The sequence below is a fragment of the Aethalodelphis obliquidens genome, unplaced genomic scaffold (genome assembly GCF_003676395.1).
Source record: "Aethalodelphis obliquidens isolate GAN/ISIS:26980383/991018 unplaced genomic scaffold, ASM367639v1 scaffold56, whole genome shotgun sequence".
Taxonomy (NCBI): domain Eukaryota; kingdom Metazoa; phylum Chordata; class Mammalia; order Artiodactyla; family Delphinidae; genus Aethalodelphis; species Aethalodelphis obliquidens.
The window spans coordinates 7277765-7304761 of record NW_020838000.1 but is presented as its reverse complement, the minus strand read 5'-3'; the positions used below and the strand labels follow the sequence as shown (position 1 = coordinate 7304761).

The 26997-nt window shown below is 41.1% G+C and overlaps 1 protein-coding gene across 1 annotated transcript in view; it reads left to right on the top strand.

The window, feature by feature from the left end:
• The first annotated feature begins 12683 nt into the window (after positions 1 to 12683).
• KCNH8 (potassium voltage-gated channel subfamily H member 8) overlaps positions 12684 to 26997 on the top strand; it is a 387230-nt gene continuing 372916 nt past the window's right edge. Inside the window, exon 1 of the mRNA XM_027086541.1 lies at positions 12684 to 12954. Coding sequence (XP_026942342.1) covers positions 12879 to 12954 — 76 coding nt within the window. The 5' untranslated portion in view covers positions 12684 to 12878. The remainder of the gene's footprint in view (positions 12955 to 26997) is intronic.

Here is a 26997-nt window from a genome sequence, read left to right as displayed (position 1 = left end):
TCCATCTATTTTCTCTCATATCAGCAATTTAAAATGAAATTATTCCTCAAAGTAGCCTGGAATGGGTTTTTTAAAAAATATTTGTTAGGGGCTTCTCTGGTGGCGCAGTGGTTGAGGGTCCGCCTGCCGATGCAGGGGACGCGGGTTCGTGCCCCGGTCCGGGAGGATCCCGCATGCCGTGGAGCAGCTGGGCCTCTGGGCCATGGCCGCTGGGCCTGCATATCCGGAGCCTGTGCTCCGTGACGGGAGAGGCCACGGCAGTGAGAGGCCCGTGTACCGCAAAAAAATAATAATAAATAAATATTTGTTAGAACTTAAAATATTCTCAAAGTGCTGTACCTTCTCAATTCCTGTTATACCTACTATGGCATATCTGGGTCTTCATATTCCCTTAGGCAGAGTCTGCGTGTCCTCTGCCTCTGTAAACAGTCTCGATAACTATTTGTCATCCTTAATATATATTCTACATTTATTAGGCAACGGATATGCATTGTGCTCAGTACTTTGCTAACCAGTAAGGAACCCAAAGAATAAGACTGACAGAAAGTCAAGGGTGAACCTCAAGTTATACAATAATTACAGACAGTTTTATAAACTGACATTGTGAGCGTTTTGCAACTCACTAGTTTTGTTACATGCTCTTCTTCGACTTTTCTTCTCGAGTTCTGCTAACTTCAAGGCAGCCTGGATGCATATTCCCGTGAGGAGAGCCAAAAGTAGCAGCCATAACTTTGAAAATTTTACAAATCCCTTTATTAAAAACGAAATAGATAGTTGCACTTTAATGTGAAAATAGTTTCTGGAATATGTGCCTTTAGAAATAACTTTACCACATACCATGAATCATCAGAGGCACATATACTCCAGCTTGAGAAGCTTTAAAGGTGATCTACAAAAGATGAACTGCCATGAATATTTTATCAGAAGAGTTAGAACTCAAAAGAAAAGGAGGAATTTAATCTTCCATAGCCACATTAGGGATGGAGCATCAAGGGTACCACCTTAATAGTCTGAAAAAAATATTGATCCAGGAAAGAGCAGAGGTACAAAGGAAAAGTCACAAGGGCACTCTGCTGGGACCATTTAGATTTGTGTCCTCTCCTGAGTTGACTGACCTCGGAAAAGTTGCAGCCTTTCTTAGTGTACCATTCTCCATCTGCTAGAGTGATTGCACAATCTCTTCTGTCTTTTCTAGTTTTTCCATCCTATGATTCAAAAATGCACTGAATTCTTTGCCATTTTACTGCACTCCACTTTGAATTAATGAACACAGTAGAGTGGCAACGATCCCTAAGTGCCAAGCTCGCCACCAGAAATAGCTTCAGTAATGTAATTTTAAAATATGTTTTGACTGCCTGCAATTTTGAAGCTGCTACAAAGGGAAGAAACTAGCCTTTAATGAGCTACTACAATGTGCCAGTCATTGCATAGTCCACAATAAGAAATGACTCAACCTATTTCTTTACAATCTATTTAGGAACAAAGTTTATAAAATGGAATTACAGAAGAAACATTTCAAAACTGGACAGCAGCAAAGGAAAAACTGAATCTTGAAATTTAAAGTGATGGCCAATGTGAGAAAGAATTAATGTTAGAAATCTTTTGGAGAAGGAGAATTTTTCAGCTGAATCTGGGGGAAGATGATAGCTAAGTATTAAAAAGAAGGAAGGGAAAGTAGATGTTGGGAAAGTAACAAAAATGTACTTGAAATGAATTTGCAGTATAAGGATTTTTAATGAAGTAGTAGAATGAAGAACTTTGCAACTATGGAGGCCATAGTTTAGTTCCTTAAATGAATCCACATGGAGGAAATAACACTCTCCAGTCAGAGGACATAAGTCTATATTGAAAACCTACAAAAAGCATAAATTCAATCCAGGGACCATGAAAGATACAAAGCATCTAAAATACAATGCTGGCCCCTAAGATGTCTCTGATTTATTAGAAGACTCAAAGCATCCAGACCTTGAAGGGTGATAAAACTAAATTTTATAGAAACAAATCAAGATATCAAAAGAAGACCTGTCTTGATATTTCATGAGACGTTACCAAATAAAGAATTTAAATAATGCGACTACAACTCAGAAAAGAGAGGTCACTGAGCCAGCACCATGAGATTAAAAAAGAAATGAACGGCATGATGTCTGACCACCAGGAACTGAAAATTTTTAAACATCTATTTCACCAACACTTAGAACTGCTCCACCTCTCCCTTGCCCCTCGTTACCCTTTCGTTTCTGCTTTCTGTTAGCTGAGTGATGACGGCATTGCCATTTACATCAGCGCTGAGCATCTATTCTCATCTTCTCCTAAAACATTGGGTTTAAAAACATACAAAGGAGCAGCAGGAGACTTGAAAAAGACCGACTTTATACATATATATATATATATATTTTTTTTTTTTTTTTTTCTTGTATGACAGTCTAAAAACAGAAACCAGGAAAGAATCTAGGGAAGAGAAGGATGGTGTAAAAGTCACTCTTTTCATCTTTAATACACTAGGCAAGACTCAGAATTGTCTTTATCTGTATGTGAGCAAAGGGATACAGTTTTTCATTCAGATTCTCAGGGGCAGCAAGGATCGTTGCTGGGCTTCAATTTTCAAGTGGAGAGAGATGGTGCCTAAACTTATTTTGAAATTGTGTACCTAAACATGGATCACATTATTAAAACAGTAAGAAAGCTTGGAGAACTGAAGCTACTCTTCCTTCTTTCTCTCTCTATGTGAATCCCAGAGATAGGAAATGGTGTGTTCAAAGTCACAAATTGGAGTGAAAATAATCTTGGAGTGAAACATGAGTATTCAGTGCTCAGTATTTTGCTATTTCAATAAAACCAAGTTACAGGTTTTTTTTGTTTTTTGTGTGTTTTTTTTGTGGTACACGGGCCTCTCACTGTTGTGGCCTCTCCAGTTGCGGAGCACAGGCTCCGGACACACAGGCTCAGTGGCCATGGCTCACGGGCCCAGCCACTGCACGGCATGTGGGATCTTCCCGGACCGGGGCACGAACCCACGTCCCCTGAATTGGCAGGCAGACTCTCAACCACTGCACCACCAGGGAAGCCCCAAGTTACAGTTTTTTTCTTGGAATTTAGTTCCAAGAAAGATTTTGATCTTACCCAAATGACTGATGCTTACAATCACCGGGCCATGGTTTGGCCTTGACTTAAGTCAGAGCTTAATTTAATGCTCAGATGAGTATACCACATTCCCTGTCCAAAAAATTGTCCCTTCCTTTATATAACTTCTGATTTTTCCTGTATTTTTTAGTGTATTTTGGACTTTATTATAAATTAATACATATTCATACTGGAAAATCTGGAAAACATGTCAGACTCTAAAAAAACAAAAAAAAATTTATCTCACCACTCTTATTACTTTATTTGAACAATCTTTCTATGTATGTTTTAACTATAAACTGCCTTGAAATAGTTTAAGAAGTAGGAAGAGATTACTTTATGAATAAGTTTCTTTTATTAAACAGGAATAGCATCACCTCACACTTCATGAATACCCACCCATCTGTTAATATGGTTAGTTCCTTTAATTTAACAGGCATCCAACAAATGGAACTCTCTTTTTAAAAATATGCATGTCATAGCGAGATGGAGACCCTAATGCGGTACAGGGCCATGGGAGCTGCCTTGAATTCATAGTGCATGGTCATAGATTTAAGAAATATTTCATAGCTTGAAATTTTTGTGACATAAGGAATGTACATTATTATAAAGTACCTGTTCAATAATTTTTATATAATTTTTATTATAAAGTACCTGTTCAGAGAAGTTTGGGTCACCTACCAACTCTTCCCCTCATTTTTTGCATGTAAATTATCAATCCAGCAATATTGGGGAAAGCACTCAGAATATTCTTTTAAGGTCAAATTTGTGTGATTTTCAAATCAATAAATCAAATGTGAACACCCACATCCGAATCCACACACCTACATGCAGGATATCAATCAACTAGGGAGAGGACAAGAGATTGGCGAGCAAAAGGAATTGTAATAAAAGAGCCATGAATTTAGTGTTGACACTTGCTGCAGATAAGGACCTGCTATAGAATAATTTCATTCATCCATTCATTTATTCTTCATTCATTGAACATTTAAAAATACATCATCTGTGCCAAATAACTTTAAATAAAAGATTGTACAAGATAATCTCCTTAAGATAAACTTTAAAAAGCTCAGTGTGTGGTGTAAAAGATAGGTAAAGGAACAGATATCGATCCATGTAATAGTGAAGTGATTGAAATAATAATCAGGATAACTAACATGTATCCCTTCAACAAATATTTCTGTGTCTACGATGTGCCAGAGCCCACATAAGTCACTAGGAATACAATGGTGAACAGACAGTCGATACTATCCTAATCACTTTTTATGTTGTCTCCTTTATCCCTCATAATTGCCCTGTGAAATGTATGTTATTATCACTCCTATGAAACTCAGAAAAGATAAATAAGTTAAGCAGAACCACACAGGTCAAACTAGGTCAGATCATATTCAACAACTGATGTACAACTATTATGAGAGCGAATGGCTCCCTTTTAAGGGGCATCCAAATTCAGCTGGAGTACAAAGTGGGTATGTGTGTGGTGGTCTTGCCCAGGATGTCCGGGAAGTGCTTTCCAGGAGGTGAGGGTAGTATGATTAAAGTCATAGTCTCTCGAAGGGCACACTACATTTTGGAAACTTCTAGGAATTTTGGATTCCTTGAACATAAAATTTGAAGATGATAAGAAATATGTTTTGAGAGATGTGCTGAGCTCAAACATAGACCTCTGACTTTATCCCACAGGCAGCATGAGAAGTGACAAGATCACATTTACCCTTTAGTAAGGTCATGCCAGGCTGGAGTGTAGAGAAAGGATTCAGGAAGAAAAAACTTTAGGTCAGGAAAGCATTGCAGGGGCTCCCACAAGGGGTGGCCAAGGCCTAAACTAGGGCATCAATTGGATGGAGAAATTAGGGACTCCTCAGAATATAGTTAGACAAAGTAAGGGCTTAAAGATTTGATGGACATTGGGAATAAAATACAAGAAGGATGACTTCCTGGAGTGTCATATAGATAACTTGATGGTAAGGATAAGAGTTTATGTGGGAGGAATATTCAAGGGGTGATACAAATCCCACAGTTGGATATTGTTAACCAGAAGATCAGAGGAAAGATCTGGGCTTCGGATGAAGAACATTTTTCATTTCCCGGCTGAAAGATAGAGAGCAGATATATGACCTTCCAGGTGACTTTTTTGTTCAACGGTAATGATGGAGGCCCCCATTTCTGGATGTTGGTGCTCTGCCAGCCTGGGGTACCCAAGTTACTGCGTAGAGAGAGCCCTCTATTGTTCTACAAGCAACAATTACATTTTGGTGGTTACATTCCTTAAATCTGAGATGGAGTCTTAGTGCTCCTACAGCAATATCTAACCTATACTAACTATCAAGTGAGCAGCATAAGACACATAGCACCAGGTCACAGAGCTAATAAGGACTCTCTTCACTTTCCCCTGTGTTGGTGAGATGGGACAAATGAGGTTCTTGGGAATCTGCTGCCTACCTCACAGCTCCAGGTACATTGCAGTGGCCTAAATCCCTAATGTTTTTGGTAGTTATGTGGTCACAGCCCTTTTTCTCACACTCATGGGAGACACCTTTAATTGATCTTCAACTCTCTCTCCCTGAGTCTGGGAATGGTCTAAAAATGACTTTCAATACAGGAAGCCAAGGAACTGTTATCAAGTTTTCAGAATTGATACGTGATCTGAAACCTGTTAGTCCTCCATAGTATGGACCTTTGTTTTGGTCATTCCATGTTTATGGCAGACATATGCCACACCCACAGGGCAAGGGTTATGATAGAGGCATAGGTGACTTACTATAGGAACATAGAGAAAGGAGTACTTAAACTGGATGAGGAAACTCAAAGAAAGGTTTCAGTCGAAGTGACATTGAAGGTGCTCCTTGGATTATGAGTTCAACTGGTGAGGAAAGTTATAAGTATAAGGTGGTCCTCTGAGATAGAGGGATGGGTCCTCTATGTTAAAAGGGATGGAGGCCTGAAAGAGAGTAGCGCATTCTGGGAACCGAATGTAATTCAGCGTGCATCAAGGGCAGGATGTAGATGAGACTGGAGGGCTATTTAGAGGCCAGCTCTTGAATGGTCCCCACATGATAGGTGATGAAATTTTGTATTGTCTTCTAAAATATAGGGATTTTAAGGAGGGGACTATGTGATGAATTTATATTGTAGAAAAACCATTATGTTAATTGCAGAACAAAGGACCAAATGAAGAATAGTTTTGATGCAGGAAGACCAACTAGGGGAAATCTTCCTAGTGAAAAAACAATGCATACATCAACTAAGAGGGTGACAGCAGATGCTATGGAGCTCGAAGGGACAGAAATGAGCAATAGATTACTTGAGTGTAAGGAGAGGATAATTTAGTTTGGCTTTCAGATTGCAGTTCGGGCTAATGGTGAATCACAGAGGAAAAATGGAGAGAAAAGGGAAAAGTAGGTGCTGGAATGAGGCAACAGAGATAGATGAAGCTTTTTCTTTTTTTCTTATTTAAGATTCATTGCCAGCAGTAGAACCTAGCAAATGGGCTCATGGGTCTCTCTTCTCAGGAAATCTCCCTGATGTGTCCAGGTAAGTTCAGATCCTCTGAGAAGCAGACACTAAGACAGGGTTAGACGTGCAAGAGACTTATTGAGGAAAAAGCTTGTTAAGGATGATGTGGGGTGGGATCAGGTGTAGGTAGGGAGAGTCTTCAGACCGTGACACAGGGCTGACACCCGTGAAAGGAGCAGGAAGGCACAGGGATGGGTAGGAAGTAGGATACACAACTGAGTGTCTACCAAGCTATGAGGGATCCCTGAGCAAAGATTACATGTTAGGAGAGTCCCATGTTGGGCACCATTGGCCAGGCTTTAATACCTGCATGGTGTTGGTCATTGGTGGGAAGCAGCCCTGAGCGAGCACAGCTCAGAATGGAGAGCGTGTCACCAGCAACCCTCCTTCCAGCAGATGCTCTAAAGAGGAGACCCTAGTGGCACACTTCATGGCCACGAAATATCTGTTCTCGAATATTCTAGAGCTCCTTTTCTTCAAAGACCATGTTCTGTGTTTTCTTAGAGTCTGTATTTGTCTATTTGGCATCCATTCATCACAAGGCCAGTAATATGAACCATATTTTCTTACTTTCTGTATTCCTGATGCTCTGACACTTGGGGGCCTTACAGACCCTGGGGGGAGACTGCCCTTCCCAGGGCTAGCTAATTCCTAAAGATAATGACAACTTACCTATGAGTATGCCTTTCATATGAAAACCAACCCATCCCAAGTTTATGCCCTTAACCACCTCCTTATCTAAATCTCACACACTAAGCCAACATTTCCCCTGTTCTAAATCATCCCGGGGCCAGGTACCAGGTAACTAAAACCAAAGCTAAAGCCCCCCAGAATTATTCAAACTAGCCAGTCCTAAACTGTTCCCTCTGCCCTGCCTTGCCTTCCCCACAGAAACCCCAGTAAAGGCTGTGGCACCCCAATAAAGAGCGAAGCCCTCTCTGCACTTCTGACGAAACCTGGTGTTCCTGCCGGGAACTGTCAGTAACCTTAAACTTTCTTTTCAATGCATTGATCTCTCCCTGTTGTCTCTCAGTCACCTTTCGAAATTAAATTAAGATCCAGGCAGGAAACAAATTGTATTTCACCACCCCTTTAAAATTAGAAAGCCACGTGACTTATTTTGGCCATAAATTGCCAGGGGAAGTTTTAAAACACGGCATCTTCTGTCAGATTATCTTTTTCCCATCGAGGAAGACATATTTTGAGCAAAGCTTCCATCAGTCTGGACTCTGATAATAAGCAGAGACGCGTGGTAACTCAGATGTGTAGAAGGAGCAAGAAGTAGCAGTGATGTCATAAGACACTGAGATTTTATATTTTCATTGATATATAATCTAGGTTATCCTGACTGTGATTATAGCTTTGGAGATTTTTTCAGAGTATTCCAGTTTCTACACACATTGAGAGTATTTGAGAAATAGAAGGCAGTGACCATACTACCAGAATCCAGGTTGGCTGGATAATAGAGAAGACAATTCAAAAGCCCTGATTTTCCTTCTGAGCTTCTAGAACCATTTATATTTAGAAGGAAAAGCTCAGAAGCCAAGGGTTGTGACAGGTTATTACGCATGAACATGTTCTTAGTTAATAAGACCACACATTTTAACAGTCAGTCAACAATATTTATTGTGTACAAAGAATTGAATTAAGTGTGTCAGAATATCAAAAAAAGGAGAAATAGATGATTATAATAATCCCTTATAACATATGCTGCTCGTTACAGGTTTCAAAGATTTTGCACAAATATTTTCTTCTACTGGAAGTAGGTAGGGAAAGTATCGTCCCTGTTTTACAGGTGAGGAAATGGGAAGTCACAAAGATTAAATGATTTGCCCAAGGTCACATCAAAGTTACAAGGGGATAAGTGGTAGAGACAAATCTAGGACACTTGGAGTAGATGTTCTTTTGTATCAGCCTATTAATTAAAATAGTTACTTCTCTGGAGGGCTAAAATTCTTGTTGCCAGAAAAAGGTTTATGAATATTTTCAAAGCCTACAGTCAAACGCATGAACATACAAGAAGCATTCGTTTGTGCCATGGTATTCGTGAATGCTATAGGTAGAAAATGGACGTGAAGACCTAAAACCATCAAACAGGTATAGGGATTTCTAAAGCCCCTTTCAGTCTCATCCAGACTGAAAAAACAGCATGCAGTGTAGGGGAGGCGTTGGTTCAAAACCTCAGGAGCTCCTGGGGTGAAATCTGAAACTGGCCCCATACACAGAGTGCAGGGAGAGACCAAAGAAAGAGGCAGACCTCTCCAGATGGGTAGATGGCAGGTGTAATAGGCAAGAGAAGTTACATATGAGGCTTGTCTTGAACAGCTGCAAAACAATAGAACTTCACACCGCCCACCAGAACCTTGAACATTTATACAGAAGCCTTAATGATGTTCAGTCCCAGTGGTTTCAACACCACATTGTTCTGTCAAGGCTGGGTCCCTGAAAACAGCTCTGGCTGTGTGTGTGGAGAGGGACTGGGATTGCCCGGGTCCAGCTTGCAGGTAAACCAGGGGTCAAGCCCTCTCCATGACCTCCCCCAACAGGGAAGAATCAACATTAAAGGAAACAATAACAATTGCCATTTATACGTGGCTTTAGTTCTCAAGTGATTTTCATGTATGTTTTTCACTTGTGTCTTACATTTTCGCTGTAAAGATTTGTCAAGTTGAGACCAGATATTGTACCCATAAGTCCTAAACTCTTATGGAAATACATAGAATAGGTGAAAACAGATTCTTAAATCAAATTTTGGGATACTATTATAAGGCAACCTCCTTTGAAACTTGAAATTAACAAATTGATGTGGAGATTTTAACATGTGGACTTATGTTCCCTTCTAATGAATCTGGGCTCTGTGTCTGTTTTGTTCTATCAGTTTCTAGACCAGGCGTTAAGAAACTGGTAGCTCCTAATTCCTATCTCTTGGGATACTCACTCTTGAAACCCAGTCACCATGCCCAAAGGAAGCCTGGAGAGGTTCATATGAAGAACTGAAGCCCCAAAGCCCCAGCCCTGGTTGAATTCCCAGCTGACTGTCAGCACCAAATTACCACCTGTGTCAGTGAGCCATATTGAAAGTGACTCAGAAATGAGCTGTCCCAGTGAGCCCTGCCCAAACGGCAGATCTAAGAGCAAAACAAAATATTATTATTGTGGGTTTTAGGGTGGTTTGTTACATGGTAAATCAGTGACATTTGCCTAGATTGGTTTTACCTAGAGAGGCCATCTATAGTACATAATATTGAGTACCTTGGTTTGAGTTTAGGGATTTTGTGTCTTCTCTTACATTTCAGAGTCAAAGAATGATCTCTTCTGTGAACACGAGTCTCTTCAAAGGGGCCTTGGGTTTAGTGGATTGTGTGGTTATCCTGTGTTCTCATAGTGTTGCCTTACTGGGGTCGTAGAGAAAGGTCATGTTTCTACAGGATGGAAGGGTATTCCATGAAATGAGCTGGGTTTCTTTTTGCCAATTACTGGGGACAGTGGGAACATTTCCTTTAAGGAAAGGAAATGAGATTTGGGACAGATCATGAAATTCCCACTTCTCATTGTGCCTCTTTCTTGAGCCTCTTTGATTTCAAGGTGCTGAAGTATGTTCAAGGGGACTTGGTGTGCTTAACCTCTCATCAAGGGCATGTTTTAACGTCACAGTTTGGCCTCACCCACGTCACACACTTAGGAAGAGCTTTAGGTCCTTGATTGGACCAGACCTTAGAGTTGGCTTGGACCCAACGACCTGAGTGCTGATGACTCTTCATTAAGAAAGATTTGTTCTTGGCGGGGAAAGCATGTAAGAGATCCACTTATTACATACCAATAGGATCCAAGAGGATCCCGGCCTTGAACGTGCATTTAGGGCAGGAGTCTTGTCATGCCTGGAGGAGAGACTATGACAGCTACTGTCTTTTGCCATAAAACCTAAGCTTCCTTTGGGGTTGCCATTCTTAAGCTCCTCCTGTCTCTCCTTTCTTGCAAGTGATTTCATGCATTTGGCAATATAGCTCAAGCCCACGACAAAACAGCTTTTACACACACACACACACACACACACACACCCCTAAAGCACAAATTTTATGAACCGGAGACGTGGTTTACACTTCATATATTTCATATGAACTTCAAGCCACTTCAAAGGAGGCGTTTTTCTGGCTTTTAAACTGACAGCAGCAGTCTGGGTTTTCTAGAACCCGATGCAACGCCCAAACAGCAGGGACTCCCTCATCTTTCTCTCCCCCGCTCTGCTGGAGCGGGGACCCACGGAGCCACCCGCAGTTGGCTGGGTGCGCCGCTGGGGGGACACCACCCGCGTGAGCTCGGTTTCTGCCAAGCGCTGCCGACTCCGGAGAGAAGGATGGGGGAGAGGTCAGGGGTGTCCGGGGGCCCGGCGCTGAGTGCCACGGGCCCGGAGACCCCACACCCGCTGCCGGCCTCTGTAGCAACGCGCCGCCCACTCAGGAATCCCCTCCCCTGCCGGGCGCGCCCCCGCCCAGCTGGCTGCGCGCTGCGGCCGGATCTTCTTGAATTTCAACACAAAGGGAATCCTCGGCCGCAGGAAGTGCATCACGAGGAAGGGGGACCGGGGGCGGGGAGAGAGAGATGCGTCCCTCCCCCTCGACATCCCCCGCTCTTCGGGAGCCCTGGGCTGCCGTGACGACACCCTCAGGGTCCCCCAGAAGCCCCACCAAACAGGAGAATCCAAACAAGGAGCCTCCTTCCCCGCAGTAGTGAGGGGCGGGCGCTCTCGCCTCCTGCCAGGCGCCCGAGCTTCCCGGCGGCGCGGACCCGGCTGCCCTGGCTGCGGCTCTCTCACCTGTTCGCTTCACCCCCTTCTCTCCTTCCGGGTGCACTGGCACCTGGGCCGACGTTTGTTTTTCCACCCCGGGCTCTCAACTTTCCTCCTACATCCTCTTCCCTTCCAGGTTTTCTGTAGATTCCCGGCTCCGGGGGTCCTGCACTCCCAGCGGCGCTGCTCCCCGGGCTTGGGCAAGGCTTTCCCGGGAGGGAGTCCCCGCGCCAGCAAGGGGGGCGGGACCGGGAGGGACCACTTTCGTTTTCCCAGATGCTGGCCGTGCCGGGGACTCGCCAGGCTTTCTACCTGGAGGTGCTGGTCGGGGAAGGAGATGAAGGGCAGGCGAGGCTCTTTTGTGCTGCAACTATATTTATGAAGCAGCCTTACGGGTTGTACTTGACATTGTATTTTTCAAACCAATAGCAACAGCAAACTTTTCTAGAAAGGTTTTGTTCACATTTCACCACAGAGTGGGAAACCATTCATTATCCCTATAAAAAGCTATTATTTTGTTATATTCTTTTAGTTTAGAATGGCTTGGGGAGACTAATGGTAATTTGGGGAGAGGGACTGAAACACCCCTTCCGGAGCCCAGGATGGGAAGGTGGGAAGACCCCGGCGCTTTGCATCAGTTTCCCGGTTGAAAGAGCCGGGGGACTGGGGAGGGGGCCTTGCAACTCACTCCAGGCTGCCTTGCTCGGGTCGCGGGCACTTCGCCGCGGCAGCTGCGCCGGAAGGGGGCCACCTCCCCCGGGGACGCCTGGCTACCTCAGCTCTCGCGGACACCGCAGGGGGACGTCCCCGCTCCCAAGTTCTGGGCGGCCGGGTACCTGCCCGACCTGTCTCCTCCCCTTCTCCAATACCACACCCACGGGACTCTGGTCTCCCCGGGAGAGGGACAGAGCGGGAACAAAGGGGTCTTTGTTCAGCGGCTCCCGGGGGGTGGGAGTCGTGCTTGCTCGCGTTTCCCGGCGCCCCTGGGAGATGGGCAGGCTCCGTGACTCCGAGCCTCGCCCAGCCTCGAGCGCCGCCCTCCGCGACCCCAGCGCCTGAGGTCAGGTTGCGGCGCCCCGGGCCACCGCGGGTTCTTCCCGGGCGGGCGGGCTGCGCGGCGGCTCCTGGCGGGCTCTGCCGCCCGCGGAGGGACGGTGGGGGTTCTCGGAGCTGGCGGAGGTGGAGGGGGCGGGAGAGGGAGCCTGCGCCCAGCTGAGCCTGGAGGTGCGGGGCGGGCTCCGCGAGCACTCTCTGGGCTGCTCCTGCCGGAGCCGCGGCGGCTGGAATCAGCTCCTTCGCTCCTTCCATCCTCCCCCTTCTCTCGAGCGGCCCCATCACTGCGCCGGGCCCCCCTCCCCTGCCGTCATCACGCTCCCCTTCTCCCTTCTTGGCACTTTCCTCTCGAACCATCCTTCTGGACAAACTTTGATGGAGAATTTCACACCACGCTGGAAAAATGCCGGTTATGAAAGGATTACTGGCGCCCCAGAACACCTTCCTCGACACCATCGCCACCCGTTTTGACGGAACACGTAAGTCTTGCACTTCGATGAGTTGTATGGGTTTTTTTTTTTTTTTTGAATGATTCTTCTCCTATAAATTACTTTCGTTCCCACCCTCCTTTTTGCACCAGTGGATTTTGTTTCCTTATGGTCCTGCCGAGGTGTCTTTTGTGCGGAGAATTTTTTTCCTCTCGTGGTTCGGTGTAGTATTAACACTTCGGTGTAGTTGGCCCCCTTGACTCTTAGGTTTGTAAAGTCTGGAAAAGAACCTGAAGAAAGACCGACACCCGTGTTCACTGTGGGACCCGTAATTCCTCGGTTTTTATTAATTTTATGAAGTGAAAATGAAAGTTGTCCATATTGGTGAATTGCCAATCTGTCCTTCTAGAGTTTCAAGGCTCCGAAAATTATAGGGAGAGTTTAGAATGTTCTTCGTCTATGGAGCCTCATTCTGTGAGGTATTTTGGATAGGCATGATCCCATCTGAGTTTAAGAAATGCAACTAGAATCAAGATTGCCAAGTGTAAGCTTCCCGTAGAATTCTAAACGTTATGAGTTTGTCAGAATCCCGATTCCTGCTTCTCAGGTATTGAAAGGTAGCATACCTTTCAATCTGAAATTATCCTAACACTCGAGGAGAGACTGTTGGAGAAGGAGAAGCCGGGCGTTATAAAGGTTGATCTGATCATAAGAGGAAGTTTCAACATAATTTTTTTGAGGGTGAATATTATTGGACGCTTAGCTTGTTTAAGCTTCTGTTTAAAAGCAAAGATATGGTGTGTGGATTCTTGGAGACTGTTGGGAAACGTCTGCAAGTTGTTCTCTTTCAGGACCACGGCCAGGTCCCCGTTCATTCCCAGGCTTCTCAAACTCCCCTCTTCTTGACCGGTTGGTTTCCCCTGTAATGAGGAGTCTGTACTTTCACCCCCAGCAAAAGCTATCAATTGGTTTCACTATGAATATCCACACCTTCCTCCTAGCTTATGTTGCTTCTGCGTGCTATCTTTCCTTTTCTGCCTGTTACACAAGACTTGTAGAAACTCATTTGTTCTAAAGGCTAGTAGTGATTCAGGCATCATTGTTTTTTAGGATGATGGCATATTTCTTGGAGCTGATGTGAGAGAGCACATCTAACTCTATTTTCACTCCAGTCATCTGGATACACAGTCTTACTACAATGGGAAGTAAATCCTGGACTTTCGCGCTTCAGGAGTAGTTGGAAAAGTTTATATGAGGGAGAAATGAACTATTTACTGGATTTTATTCAATTTTTATTTTCAACCTCTAGACTACTCAGGGTAGTTGGTGAGCCTTTCCTTCCCCTTTTATGATCTAGATGTGTCAGACAGTATGAGTGAAGTGCAATGCTATTATTTATCTGTCTTCCTTAGATAATAATAGAAAAATACAATAAAATTTCAAATCCCTGCCAGTGACATCACACCCACCACCCAACCACTACACAAAATCACCACTGCTATCTTCATGCATGACTGTGGTTACTACTATTTGTTACCTTAGGAACTGATCAATTTCTAGTGGATGTTTGTTCTAGAAGTTGCAAATTTAAACCCAAAAGACTTTCAATATTGATCACAAGTGCATGTATTGAAAATGAGCTAACTGGTAAGTGGTCGTTGCTTATCTCATTGTTATTTAAAGTTGAATGGAACGTAGTGTGTTCCCAGCATAGCCCTGGGAATTACTGCAGGGATATATTTAAGTACCAGTTGCTAATGAGAGGGGCTTTGGATCATCTGTGTGAGGACACTTCTGCCTCTTTCACTATAACATGTGATAGACAGAAGGCATGTAGAGAAGGAATGGTGTACTAGTGAATAGCTCTTTTTCTATTTTAACTACACATTAATGTGAATAAAATAGAAGGTTAGAAGTTTTAAATTGTTGTTTGGGAAGACCATCATCACATAACCAGCATTTAGAATATTAGTAAAACTGAAACTGTTGGAGAGCATGCTTGGTCTGTTCTCCAAGGGTCTGTGGGATTCCTGGAGGGAACCACTTTGTATGAAATCAATCTGAAAATAAGTGAAGCAAATTTCAAAGTAATGAGTGACATAAAGATTTACTTTAGCAAAATTTTGTTGAGAACTTTTAAAGATACCCCCTCATTCCAATAAACCCCACTCAAGGAAAGAGGACTGTATCCTCTTATTTGCTTTTCATTTGAATTGCAAGATGACTTGAATAATCTGAAACTTAAAAAAATACATGAAGCAAATTTAAGCCACAAATTTTGCTAACATCATGGCATATCAGTTTGCCTGCTAAATATTTAGTTTATCTTTTTCTATCTTGTATGTGTTGACACTTATTAAGTATAATTACTATCCCTGAAACTCTTTTCCTATGATCATCCTTCTTTCTCTTGATTTTTCTTATAGCAGTCATTTATTTTCTTGTGCAAGATAAAACCATTTGAAAGTTTTAAATTAGCAAAATTGCCACTCGCCCAAATAAAAATTATAGTGGAGAGTGCCTAATGTTATTATACTCAAAATGTAATGTGTTTACTTGGTACATTTTCTGCCTTGTTAGGTATATTTTATAGTCATGTTAGTTTCTTATTTTGTTTTATTTTGGAAAATATCATTGAAAAACTAAGAGAGCAAACAATAACCCTAGAAAACCACCTTGCTAACTTAACCACCATGAAATATTATTATTATCTTTATTGATTTAATATTGTAATGGAAAATAATAAATCTTAAAACATCATGTAAAATTTCTCCCAGGAAAAATTAAATATATGACAAGAAAAGCCTATAACGTAATCTTACTGATTTATCAGTCGAGTTATTATCATCACAGGGCAACAAAAAATAAGTTAATAATATATTTTATCACCTAGTGACACTTTATTATTGAACATAATAGGATATTTTTTCTTTTTAATATTTAAGAAGTGAGCTGTTGGTCAGGATTGAAAGTCAATAGTGGACCATTAATTGAAACTTTTTTCTCATATTCAATATAATTTTTAAAAACTATTGGAAAATATAAATCTTTTCACAAAAACTACCCTGACATATATTTACTCTTGAAATATGTTCTCCTGATTTATGTTTAACTGAATGTAAATGAGACTTAGAAAAACTAAGAAGCTTGCAAATATTGAATATGTGTACCCCATTTAGGGGAAAAAAGTAACTCCAATGAAATTCTTTGACTCATTGCATATAGCCATACTTCTCACTTGAAACACTTAAACACACACACACACACACACACACACAGTGTTAACATTATGACCTGCATATAGTTTATTTTTACATCGTTCATTTTTTTTTACACATTTAATGTACTTAAAAAAATCTCTTCTGCATAGGCTTTTGCTTTAAGTACATTAATATTAATCTGGACAAAGGGAAATGATAATAACAGAACACATAAGTACATATTTTAAAAAATAGTTTTTCAGTACAAGTATTTGCCACAGAGTACCATTTGAGAAAAACACATTTCTTTGAGGATATAAAACTTTCAAAGGGAAGTGTCCATTTTCCAACAAAATGGTGCATTAGCCTACATTTTCCAGTCACATCAAAATTTGGCCAGAACAATTCTTTCTCTTTGGGGTTAGTGAGACATGATCTAAGCTCTAAAGGAAGCTTGTAGCCCAGTAGACTCTATCAAGGAGATTCCATTCAAAGTATTCAGAAATAATGGTGGTTTAGACATTCATTTTGTATTTGCATATGTTTTATGTACTCCTGTTCAAAATGGTCCAAGGAAATTTGTTAAATTGAAACACTTCCTTTCCAGAGGAAACTCAATGGAGTTTCTTTTCCCCTTTATACTTTCATCAAGGTACATAGATCTCTTAACTTCGGAAGCATAGAGAGAAGGGTAATGTACCCAATGCTGTAGCAAAGGGACACAATAAGGAAGGGGACAGTGGGAACTTCCTAAGTCTTTGCTGGGCTGTAGTTAGAAGACTATCATCAGAGGCATTTAGCCAATAAAAAAGATTGAGCTCCATTATGTATGGGTCTGTCTGTAAAAGGCTGTTACATGAAAACATTCAAAGAAATACCTAGCACTCCGTAGATATCTCCCCACAAATGGGAGTTCGTAAAGACTTGTTGGTATTTTTTGCATGCCACGAGTAGCCTCTTATTCCCATTCTGTATGTTTAGAGAGACAGTTCCCACGTCAGTTTTCTATTTCCGGGTAGTGAATTACCACGCATTCAGTGGCTTATCATCTCACATTTTCCGTAGGCCAGACATCCAGGCAACGACCAGCTGGGTCCTGTGCTCAGGGCTTCCGGAGGCTACAAGGCTGAAACCAAGTTGTCAGCTGAGGCTCGAGGCCCCCTTCCGAGCTCTCGTGGTTGCTGGCAGAATTTAGTTCCTTGTGGTTTTTCTCAGCAACTGGAGGCTTCCTTCCGCCTCCTGACACATGGCCTCTTCCCCAGGCCCTATTACAACAGAACAGCTTACTTCTTCACAATGACTCAGCCATAAAAAAGGAATGAAGTAATGCCGTTTGCAGCAACATGGGTGGACCGAGAGATGATCATACTAAGTGAAGTCAGTCAGACAGAGAAGGACAAATATAGTATGATATCGCTTATATGTGGAATCTGCAAAAAGGGTACAAATGAACTTCTGTACAAAACAGAAATAGACTCGCAGATGTAGAAAACAAACTTATGGTGACTGGGGTAAAGGGGAGAGGAGGGATAAACTGAGAGATTGGGATTGACACACTACTATATATAAAATAGGTAAGCAATAAGGACCTACTGTATACCACAGGGAATTCTACTCAATACCCTGTAATGGCCTGTATGGGAAAAGAATATTAAAAAAGAGTTACACATATACATATGTATATGTATAACTGACTCACTTTGCTGTACACCTAAAACTAACACAACATTGTAAATCAACTGTACTCCAATAAAAATTGAAAAAAAGAATAAAAAAAGAACAGCAGGAATGCCTGTCGTTTAGAAGCTCACCTTGGTCAGGCCTACCCAGAATAATCTCCCTTTTGACTCAAAGTTGACTGATTATGGATCTTAATTACATCTGTAAAATCCCTTCTAAAATCATATGACCTGTCCAAACTCAAGGGAAAGGGACTAGATGGAGTGTTTACACAAGGGGTTAGGAATCTCGGGCGCCAGTTTAGAATTCGATCTGCTACTGGTGCTGTCCCATTGCTGTACTATTATACGAAGCCTAACGTTCTCACGTCTGTTCTTCTGTGACGCAGATTTATTGAGCATGCTCTATGTAATTCTGTACGCACGTAAACTCTGCTGAGCTTGCATCTGCAGTCTTTGTGAATGTAAGGCCCAACTCACTGGTGGGAGGGTGTTTCTTTATATTTGGTGATGGCATATGAGTCAACCTAGCCTAGCCACGTTAGTCAGCTGTGTTAATCAGATTCTTCATTCTCTGATCTACAAGTAACGTGGGCGACATAGGGATATTTTCAGAATATTAATCCCAGTCTCTTGACAGGGTGCTTCCTCTTTCCAGATAAGGAAGGTTACATGGGGTTTGTTGGTCTGTGTACGGGTATCTTAATCTGCACTGGCGGGCGAACCACAAAATCTGCACTGGCGGGTGAACCACAAATGTGGCATCTGCAAAGGACGCAAGACAGGTCCTTGTATTCTAAGGTGACTGAGCTGCTTCCACTTTATTAACCAGTTCTGTTACTGGCTTCGTATGTGGACTGTTTTGAAACAGTATGTTTTCCATCTTTTTCTTATGCTTCTAACCATGTTTCAGATTTTAAGAAACTCCCCATTAAGCACTCTTGTATTGAGGTTGACTGAGTTAAATTAAATAACTTTCTTTATGTAAACTATATTCCAAGTTTACTAAAAAAATAGAAAAAAAGAAAGAACAAGAGAGGGAGAGGGAGGAGAGAATAGAGAAGAGGGATGAGGAAAGGGAATTATTTATTTTCATTCTTTTGACTTTGGAGATGAATTCTTTATCTTAAAAAGGACTTATTGCATGGGTTCTCAAAACTTCCCTGCAATGAACAGAGTGTTTGATTTACAATAATTTGGATTTAGGTATTTACCAGAAATGCATTTCTTTGGATGAGTGAGATATACAAATAAGAAGAAAAATTTTATTATGTAGTCTTTAAAAATACCAGATAATTTTTTTTGTGTGTGTGTGGTACGCGGGCCTCTCACTGTTGTGGCCTCTCCCGTTGCGGAGCACAGGCTCCAGACGCGCAGGCTAAGCGGCCATGGCCCACGGGCCCAGCTGCTCCGCGGCATGTGGGATCTTCCCGGACCAGGGCACGAACCCGTGTCCCCTGCATCAGCAGGCGGGCTCTCAACCACTGCGCCACCAGGGAAGCCCCCCAGATAATTTTGTTTTGACATCATCATATAGAGGAAGATAGATAGCTAACATGTTAAGAATGGAAGTTATACCCACAATTTTTTCTAGGCTCTGGCATTTGGTGTTGCCTGTAGACCAGATCCAACACACTCTGGGAGGGCACAGTCTCTCTTAGGAAATCTTTGCTTTATTCAAACAATCAAACATTTCTTCCATGCTATTTAATCCATGCTGACTATATACAAAGCCATTATGCTAGGATCTTTGGGATAAATCACGCTTGTCCTTCTCTCAAAGGGGACAATAAATGTATGCACAAATCACCATCACATAGGTTGGAAGGGGATGCGACTGTTCAGGGTGAAGGACTCTGTACATTTAGATGAGGGAGGAATAATTTCCTTGTGGGGGGGAATGAGCTGGCGGGAGTCATATAGTAAATGACTTCTGGGTGGAAATGATTGGCTCATATATGATAAGGGCAAAAAACAGTATTCCATTTACTTGGTCAATTTGTGCAGCACTTGTCATTGAGCTGGAAAGGGGGGCCTTTAAGGAGAATACCAAGTATCTTAGAAGACGTGAAGGGGGCAATGTAGAGACAACAGGACAATGGAAAGTCAATAAGGCCAGACGAGGAACATCTTTGAAACCAGGGTGCTTTGTCATAATAAGCCATCGGAGGTGGTACACCCTGTCTCGGTAAGAGAAATGTGTTGTCCTGTATGCCTGGTGTGAAAGCTCTCAACCTTCCCATGTTGCACAGGCTGATGCATGATATGGGAGAAATGTCAACCTTGAAACTGAAGATATTTCTTTTTCTTTTTTTTAATTGAAGTATAGGTGACATACAATATTATATGTTACAGGTGTACAATAGAGTGATTCACAAATTTTAAAGGTCGTATTCCATTTATAGTTATTATAAAATATTGGCTGTATTCCCCATGTTGTACAATATATCCTTGTAGCTTATTTTATACCTAATAGTTGTACCTCTTAATTCCCGACCCCTATATTGCCCCTTCCCCCTTCCCTCCTAAAGTGTTCATTCTTTCTAGCTAGAAATTACTTGCAGCTTTCACAAGAGTTTTTACCATTTTTTCAGCTTCTACCCATTAAGGTTTACAATATTAGTGTCTGAATTTCAGCTTGGGCTCTCTGGACAAAGCTGAGAGTCCCTCAAGCCCATGGGTCTCAATGGGAAACAGCTACATTGGCTTGGTCTTGCCACTGAAAAAGCAAGATATTATTGTACTGTGTGTGTGTGTGTATCTGGCCCCTATGTCTAGATGCTTTTAATTAACTATTTTCTTAAAACATTTATTTTATATTGGAATATAGCTAATTAAAAATGCTATTTTTTTTTTTCTTTTTGTGCGGTACACAGGCCTCTCACTGTTGTGGCCTCTCCCGCTGCGGAGCACAGGCTCCGGACGCGCAGGCTCAGCGGCCATGGCTCACGGGCCCAGCCGCTCCGCGGCACGTGGGATCTTCCCGGACCGGGGCGCGAACCCGTGCCCCCTGCATCGGCAGGTGGACTCTCAACCACTGCGCCACCAGGGAAGCCCTAACAATGCTATTTAGTTTCAGGTGTACAGCAAAGTGATTCAGTTATACATGTAGAAGTATTACCTCTTGCAGTGTTTCCAGGTGTGCATACCAAATCACTAAGACACTTCTTACTATCTGTCCTAATAAAGGCTTTACACTTGAACGAGGGTCCCCTATTACGCAGCGGAATTGCGTGTTCTTCATTTGCTTATGGATGTCTGCTCTGCCTAGGAAGCTAACTTTCTCTTAGGAAAGGGAAAGATTGATTTCTGACCACAAGGTGAGTGCTGTTCTCCTCCAGGGCTGCTCACCCCTGTGTTGTACTGTAGAATGACGCCTGTGGAGAAGAAAAAGAATTGAGGGTGTGCTAGAATTCCATCCCCGTGAAGCCACTGGAGAAATGCCAACAGACAGAGGTACAGAACTGCAACATCTGCAGAGATAGTCCGTTCACCCGGGCCATACATATTTGCTGATACAGTCTAAACACTAAGTTTTTAAATCCATTTTGGTTTAGCAGAGCCTACAAACAAAAATGATGAGACTTCAACTTTACCTGTGTTATAGTTCATACTTAGCAACTGAAGTGATTGAAGAGTTTTCTCAATAACTTAAACAGTCAAACGTAGTTCTTGGCTTATAAATTCCCTGGAAGATAAATTTTGCTTTCCTTTTTAGCTGTTAGTACAACTATCCATCTCCCTCAAGCCCTTCAAAATTCACATGTCCCCAAATGAACTAATAATCTTTTCTAGCCCATGAAGCCTATTTCTTCTCTGGCCCCATAATTGGCATCACCACCCACCCATTTCTTCAGGCTAGAAATCTGAGTCGGCCTCCACTGCGCATGCATCAGATTGGTTATCTGGTCTTTGAGATTTCACTTAGAAATGCTCTAGTTTGGCTTCTCATCTCCCTCTTCCTTGCTTTTACTTTAGTTTGGATCCTGTTTCTTAGCGACACAATTGCAACCTTACTCTGTCTAGACTCCCGTGGCCATAAGCTCTTATCCGACCCGCTTGCGCCCCCTTCAGTCTGCATTGTCCCCAGAGTGATTTTCCTTAAAAGCGCTATCATCATTTAATCATGTAACTACCCACAGGTTCCCTGCTACCTCTTGGAGGATGTCCAAAGCCCTTTGGGTCATCTAACCCCAAGATGATTTGGCAGCATCTTTTCCAGCCACTGCCTCCTGAGGCTGCAGAAATACTCACGCCAAACACCCCGCTTGCTCATCCTGGGCCTCTGCATGGTACCCATCCTGTAGGTCCCCTTCTGTCCAAACTCTTTCTGTGAGGCTCCAAGTAGAGCCAGGTGACATTTCCTCTCTGCTGCCATGTTACCTTGCCCATCCCATCCCTCCAGTCAGCTCCTCTGTGTGCTCTAATGACCTGCTTTCGGATTTCAACACTCAGCCATCAACTCCTTCAAGTCTTCCTCACTTGGACTTATACTTGGAAGAAAGTCTTTGCTCAATAAATGTTTTTTGGGGTAGAAGAATTTCATATTTCTTAAAGTCCAGGTCTGTATATTAATTGTCTTTATTTCCCTTCAGTAGTAACTGGTACTCCTTTTATACAGTACTATGTGGGTAAATTTAGTTTTGAGACATAATTCTAGACTGGCTTCTAGCCCCTCATTTTCACATGGTTGAAGTACTAATTTATTTTATAAAACTCTAATGATAATAGTGACTACCCTTCAGGGCATGTCTGCCTGCATGCTGTGTGCTGTGCTGGTGCTTTATCTGTTCCTACACAACCCAACACAGCAAGAAGGCAGGCAGTCCCCTTTCTGTTCCTGATGACAGGACTCAAGCTCAGAACTTTTCTAATGTTATCCCAGTAGCCTGTGATTTTTCTACTATAGCCTGTGATTTTGCTACTATATCACACTGCCTCTAAAATGTGGTTTTTTAATAGTAAGTATAAACAGACTGGGGCAATCTGTGATATCATTTCTTGTTTCTAACTCTTGCAAAAAGGGATTTCTGCTTTAAAGATTTTAGCCCTTTCTAGTTCATATGCTGCTTTTTTTTTCTCTTTTGATATACTATGCTTTAAGTACTTGTCACTTAAGGATGTGTTTAGATTGGTATTTAAGACTTATATCTGGAACTACTAAGTGCACTTACTGTGCAAAGCAGTTTTGCTCATCAAAGAAAATCTACCGTCCATTTTTTAAAAAAATAAAGAAACCCATTTTCTTTGAGATTTTGGTGCTTAGAATTTGCTGACTTTAGAACTTCCTTGTGATATTTTTGTTGTCAGGCTAATCTTTCCATAGAAGATATTCTAATTCTCGTGGCTGTTATAGTGACATGATTTTGTATTTTTACCTTGTTAGTGTTTTACAGAGGAAATTCTTCTACCTATTTTGAGTCTGCTTTTATTGGGAGAAATATATTCTCCAGTGTCAGGCACTTTTAACAGCAATCATTTACCTTTACTCTACGATGAACTTACAGTCAGAAATAAGGGTACCTAGCTCTCTAACTCTCAAATCTAATTTAAAGCTCTTTTCTTTTTTCATGTTTTTCTTTTTTTTTTTTTTTTTGTTCTAATAAGTCTTTTGGACAGATTTCCTTATTGTACCTGTGAGTCCAACCAGTTTCTTACTCTAGTTATTGAACTAGAGGGAACTGAGACCAGAGTGCTTTTCAGTCTTTCCATATTTTGATTGTCTAGAAAAAATGATCCAGGTAAGAAGTTCAGATGTTATCAAACTGTCAAGTACCCACTTTGACAGGAAGTGGCTTGTCCTTAAGTGTGATATTCTGGCTATTCCTCCAATGGAGAGAATCATGTAGAAGATTAAATGGGGCATATTTTTTTATCTCGACACAGAAATAAATGTTTCTGCTGTGATTCCATTAATTGTGAAGGAGAATGAATGTCTTGGGACTGGAGCTTTTGTTTTGTATTGTAACTTTTGATTTGAATAAACGTTATAAAATTATTTGAAAGATAGTAATAATAGCTAATATTTGCCTAGCATTTCAGTGTATTCGTTCTTTTTTTCCATCTCTTGAATTGCTTTTGAACTAATAGATAACAAGTGGCTTCCTATTATAATTTTTAACATACATTTACTTTACTGTAAGTGAAGTTGAGCATTATTTAATATATTTAAGTTCTATTTGAATTTCCTTTCCTGGGCATTATTTGTTCATATTCATTGCCCTTTATTAATTAAATTGTTGGCATTCTTTTTTTGACATCTATGAGCTCTTTACAGAATAACAAAATGAATACTTTACTGGTGGTGTTAATGTATATGTTTTCTCCAATTTTGGTGGGATTTTTTATTTTTATGTAAGTGAATTAATCAATTTTCCTCTTATGATTTCTGTGTTTTGTGTCATACTTAGAGAGGTATTTTCTATTCTGAAATTATTTAAAAAATACATCCTATGTGTTCTACCATAGTTTCATTTTGTATATTAATTTTTTCTCCTCTATTAGTAAGTTCTGTCATTTAATCTATTGAGTACAACGTAGGGATCAAATTTTTCCTTCCTAGATTCCTATCCAATTTTCTAACAATATTTTTCAATAATTCATCTTTTCTATACTGATTTGAAACATCTAGTTTATCATATTCCATATTTCTATATGTAATTCTTTCTGTATTTTGACTTGCTATCCTATTACATTCATCTATTTTTTTCTTTATGTGTAGTTCCACAGTTTTAATTATAGAAGTTTTATGATGTGCATCAAAAGTCTCAATCCATTCTATTTTCCCCCCAGAATTTTACTTGGCTAATCATACTTATTTGGAAGTCCACAGGAACTTAAGAATCAGATTATCTAGTGGAAAAAAACCCCGATGATATTTTTAATGGAATCTCCTGGAGGAAAATGACATTTTTATAATGTTGAAAATTCATATCCAAAAATTTGCCACGTATTTCTTTCACATCTTTTTTGGGATTCTCAATAAAGCTCTTGCACATTTCTGCTTTATTTGATTCCTAGTAATTTCATCTTTGTAACGGTTATGTAAAATGGATTCTTTTCTTCCACCGTTTAGTTTTTCTAATTCAGTCATGTTTATTTATTTGAAGGCTATTGATTCTTAAATTTTATTGTTTTTCTAACCAGCCAGCTTGCTGAGTTTCTATTATTCTTTGTAATAATTTTGCAATTTTTTTTTGAGGTTTTAAGGTAACAAACAATATTGCCGTCAAATAATGAAAAGTTTGTTTTCTTGTTTCCAATTTTCACAAGTCTTACTTTTTGTCCCCTTAGTTTTTTTTATTAATTTTTTGTTTTGGCTGCATTGGATCTTTGTTACTGTGCGCAGGCTTTCTCTCGTTGCCGTGAGCGGGGGGCTACTCTTGGTTGCGCTGCGCGGGCTTCTCATTGTGGTGGCTTCTCTTGTTGTGGAGCACGGGCTCTAGGCACACGGGCTTCAGTAGTTGTGCCACGTGGCTCAGTAGTTGTGGCTCGCGGGCTCTAGAGCACAGGCTCAGTAGTTGTGGTGCATGGGCTTAGTTGCTCTGTGGCGTGTGGGATCTTCCCGGACCAGGGCTCGAACCGGTGTCCCCTGCATTGGCAGGCAGATTCTTAACCACTGCACCACCAGGGAAGTCCCTCTCCCCTTAATTTTTTTTTCTATTGTCTAGTTGTTTTGGCTAGTATTTAAATACTATAAAAATGGTGATGATAAAGAATATCCTTCTTGTTCCTGACTTTAATGGGAATTATTTTAGCGTTTTTCTAATAAGTATTTTTCTGGTTTTTAGTTTGAGAAATAAATATTTTCTTATTAAGAGATTTTGTCATGTATTCCTATTTTATTAAGCAATTTTATCAATTCTTTTCATCATCTATTCAAATAATTCTATGTTTCTTGTTGAATTAATTAATATGATAGATTCTTTTGACAGATTTTATAATATAAACTCTCTTTGCATTCTTTCATTAAAGGTTTCTTGGACGTGTTACTGGGTTTTACTTGTTAATGTTTTACTTAGTATTTCACTTAGAATTTTACTTGTTAATGTTTTATTTAGAATTTTATGTGTGTGTGTAATAGTCATTTTTTTCTTCTTTTTGCATGTGTGTATTATTGGATTTTTGTTGGGGACCACAGATCCATATCTGTGCCACTTATACTGTAGAGTCATTGGGTTTAGAATTTGTGCCAAATTTTTCTTATTTTAATAAATTATCGTTATTTATTACATTGGTGAGGTTTATAATGGTATAATTTACATGCAGTAAAATCACCCCTTACAAGTGTATATATAATTCGATGAATTTTGCAAAATATGTACAGTCATAAAACCACCACCACAATCAAGATTTGGAACAGTATCTCTCCCCCCTCTCCCCAAAGTCAGTACCCTCCCCCGCCCTTCCAGTCCCTAGGACAACTAGTCTGTTTTCCATCTCTGTGGTTTTGCCTTTTCTAGGTTGTAAGGTTAATGAAATCATACAGTATGTAGCATTTTTTGTGTGTGTCGGGGGTTAGGGGGGTGGGGAAGGTGGAGGTGTCCGTCTTCTTTCACTTGTCATAATGCTTTTGCAATTAAGTAATTTTTTGGCATGTGTCAGTAGTTCTATTTTATTGTTGAAAATTTTATTCAGTTCTGATTTTGAGTTTTCTTATACATGTAGAAAAAAATGAAGCAACAGTAGTTAATGTATTGATTCAATAGTAGAAGAGCTTCATAACTATTAATACCGTCAGGGTTTTCTATGGAAAATCAGTTAATCTTAATAATACTTGAGTTTTTGCATCAAATTTATGGATATAAGTAAAGCTTTCCAAAGTTTGTTTTATAGAAGGTAAATCATATATTATTTTAAATGTTATTGTAAATTCAGTTAAATGGATCATTAAAAATAAAGTTACTTGTTTTGTGATGAGAAGACAAATGTAGGTTTTGGTAGAGCACAGTGTCATAGTAAAGAAAATATTTATTAAACAATTTATGGAGAAGGAAGAAATGTGCTTGGGGGCTTGCCTGGTGGCGCAGTGGTTGAGAGTCTGCCTGCCGATGCAGGGGACACGGGTTCATGCCCTGGTCCGGGAAGATCCCATATGCCGCGGAGCGGCTGGGCCCGTGAGCCATGGCTGTTGAGCCTGGGCGTCCGGAGCCTGTGCTGCGCAGCGGAAGAGGCCATAGCAGTGAGAGGCCCGCGTACCGCAAAAAAAAAAAAAA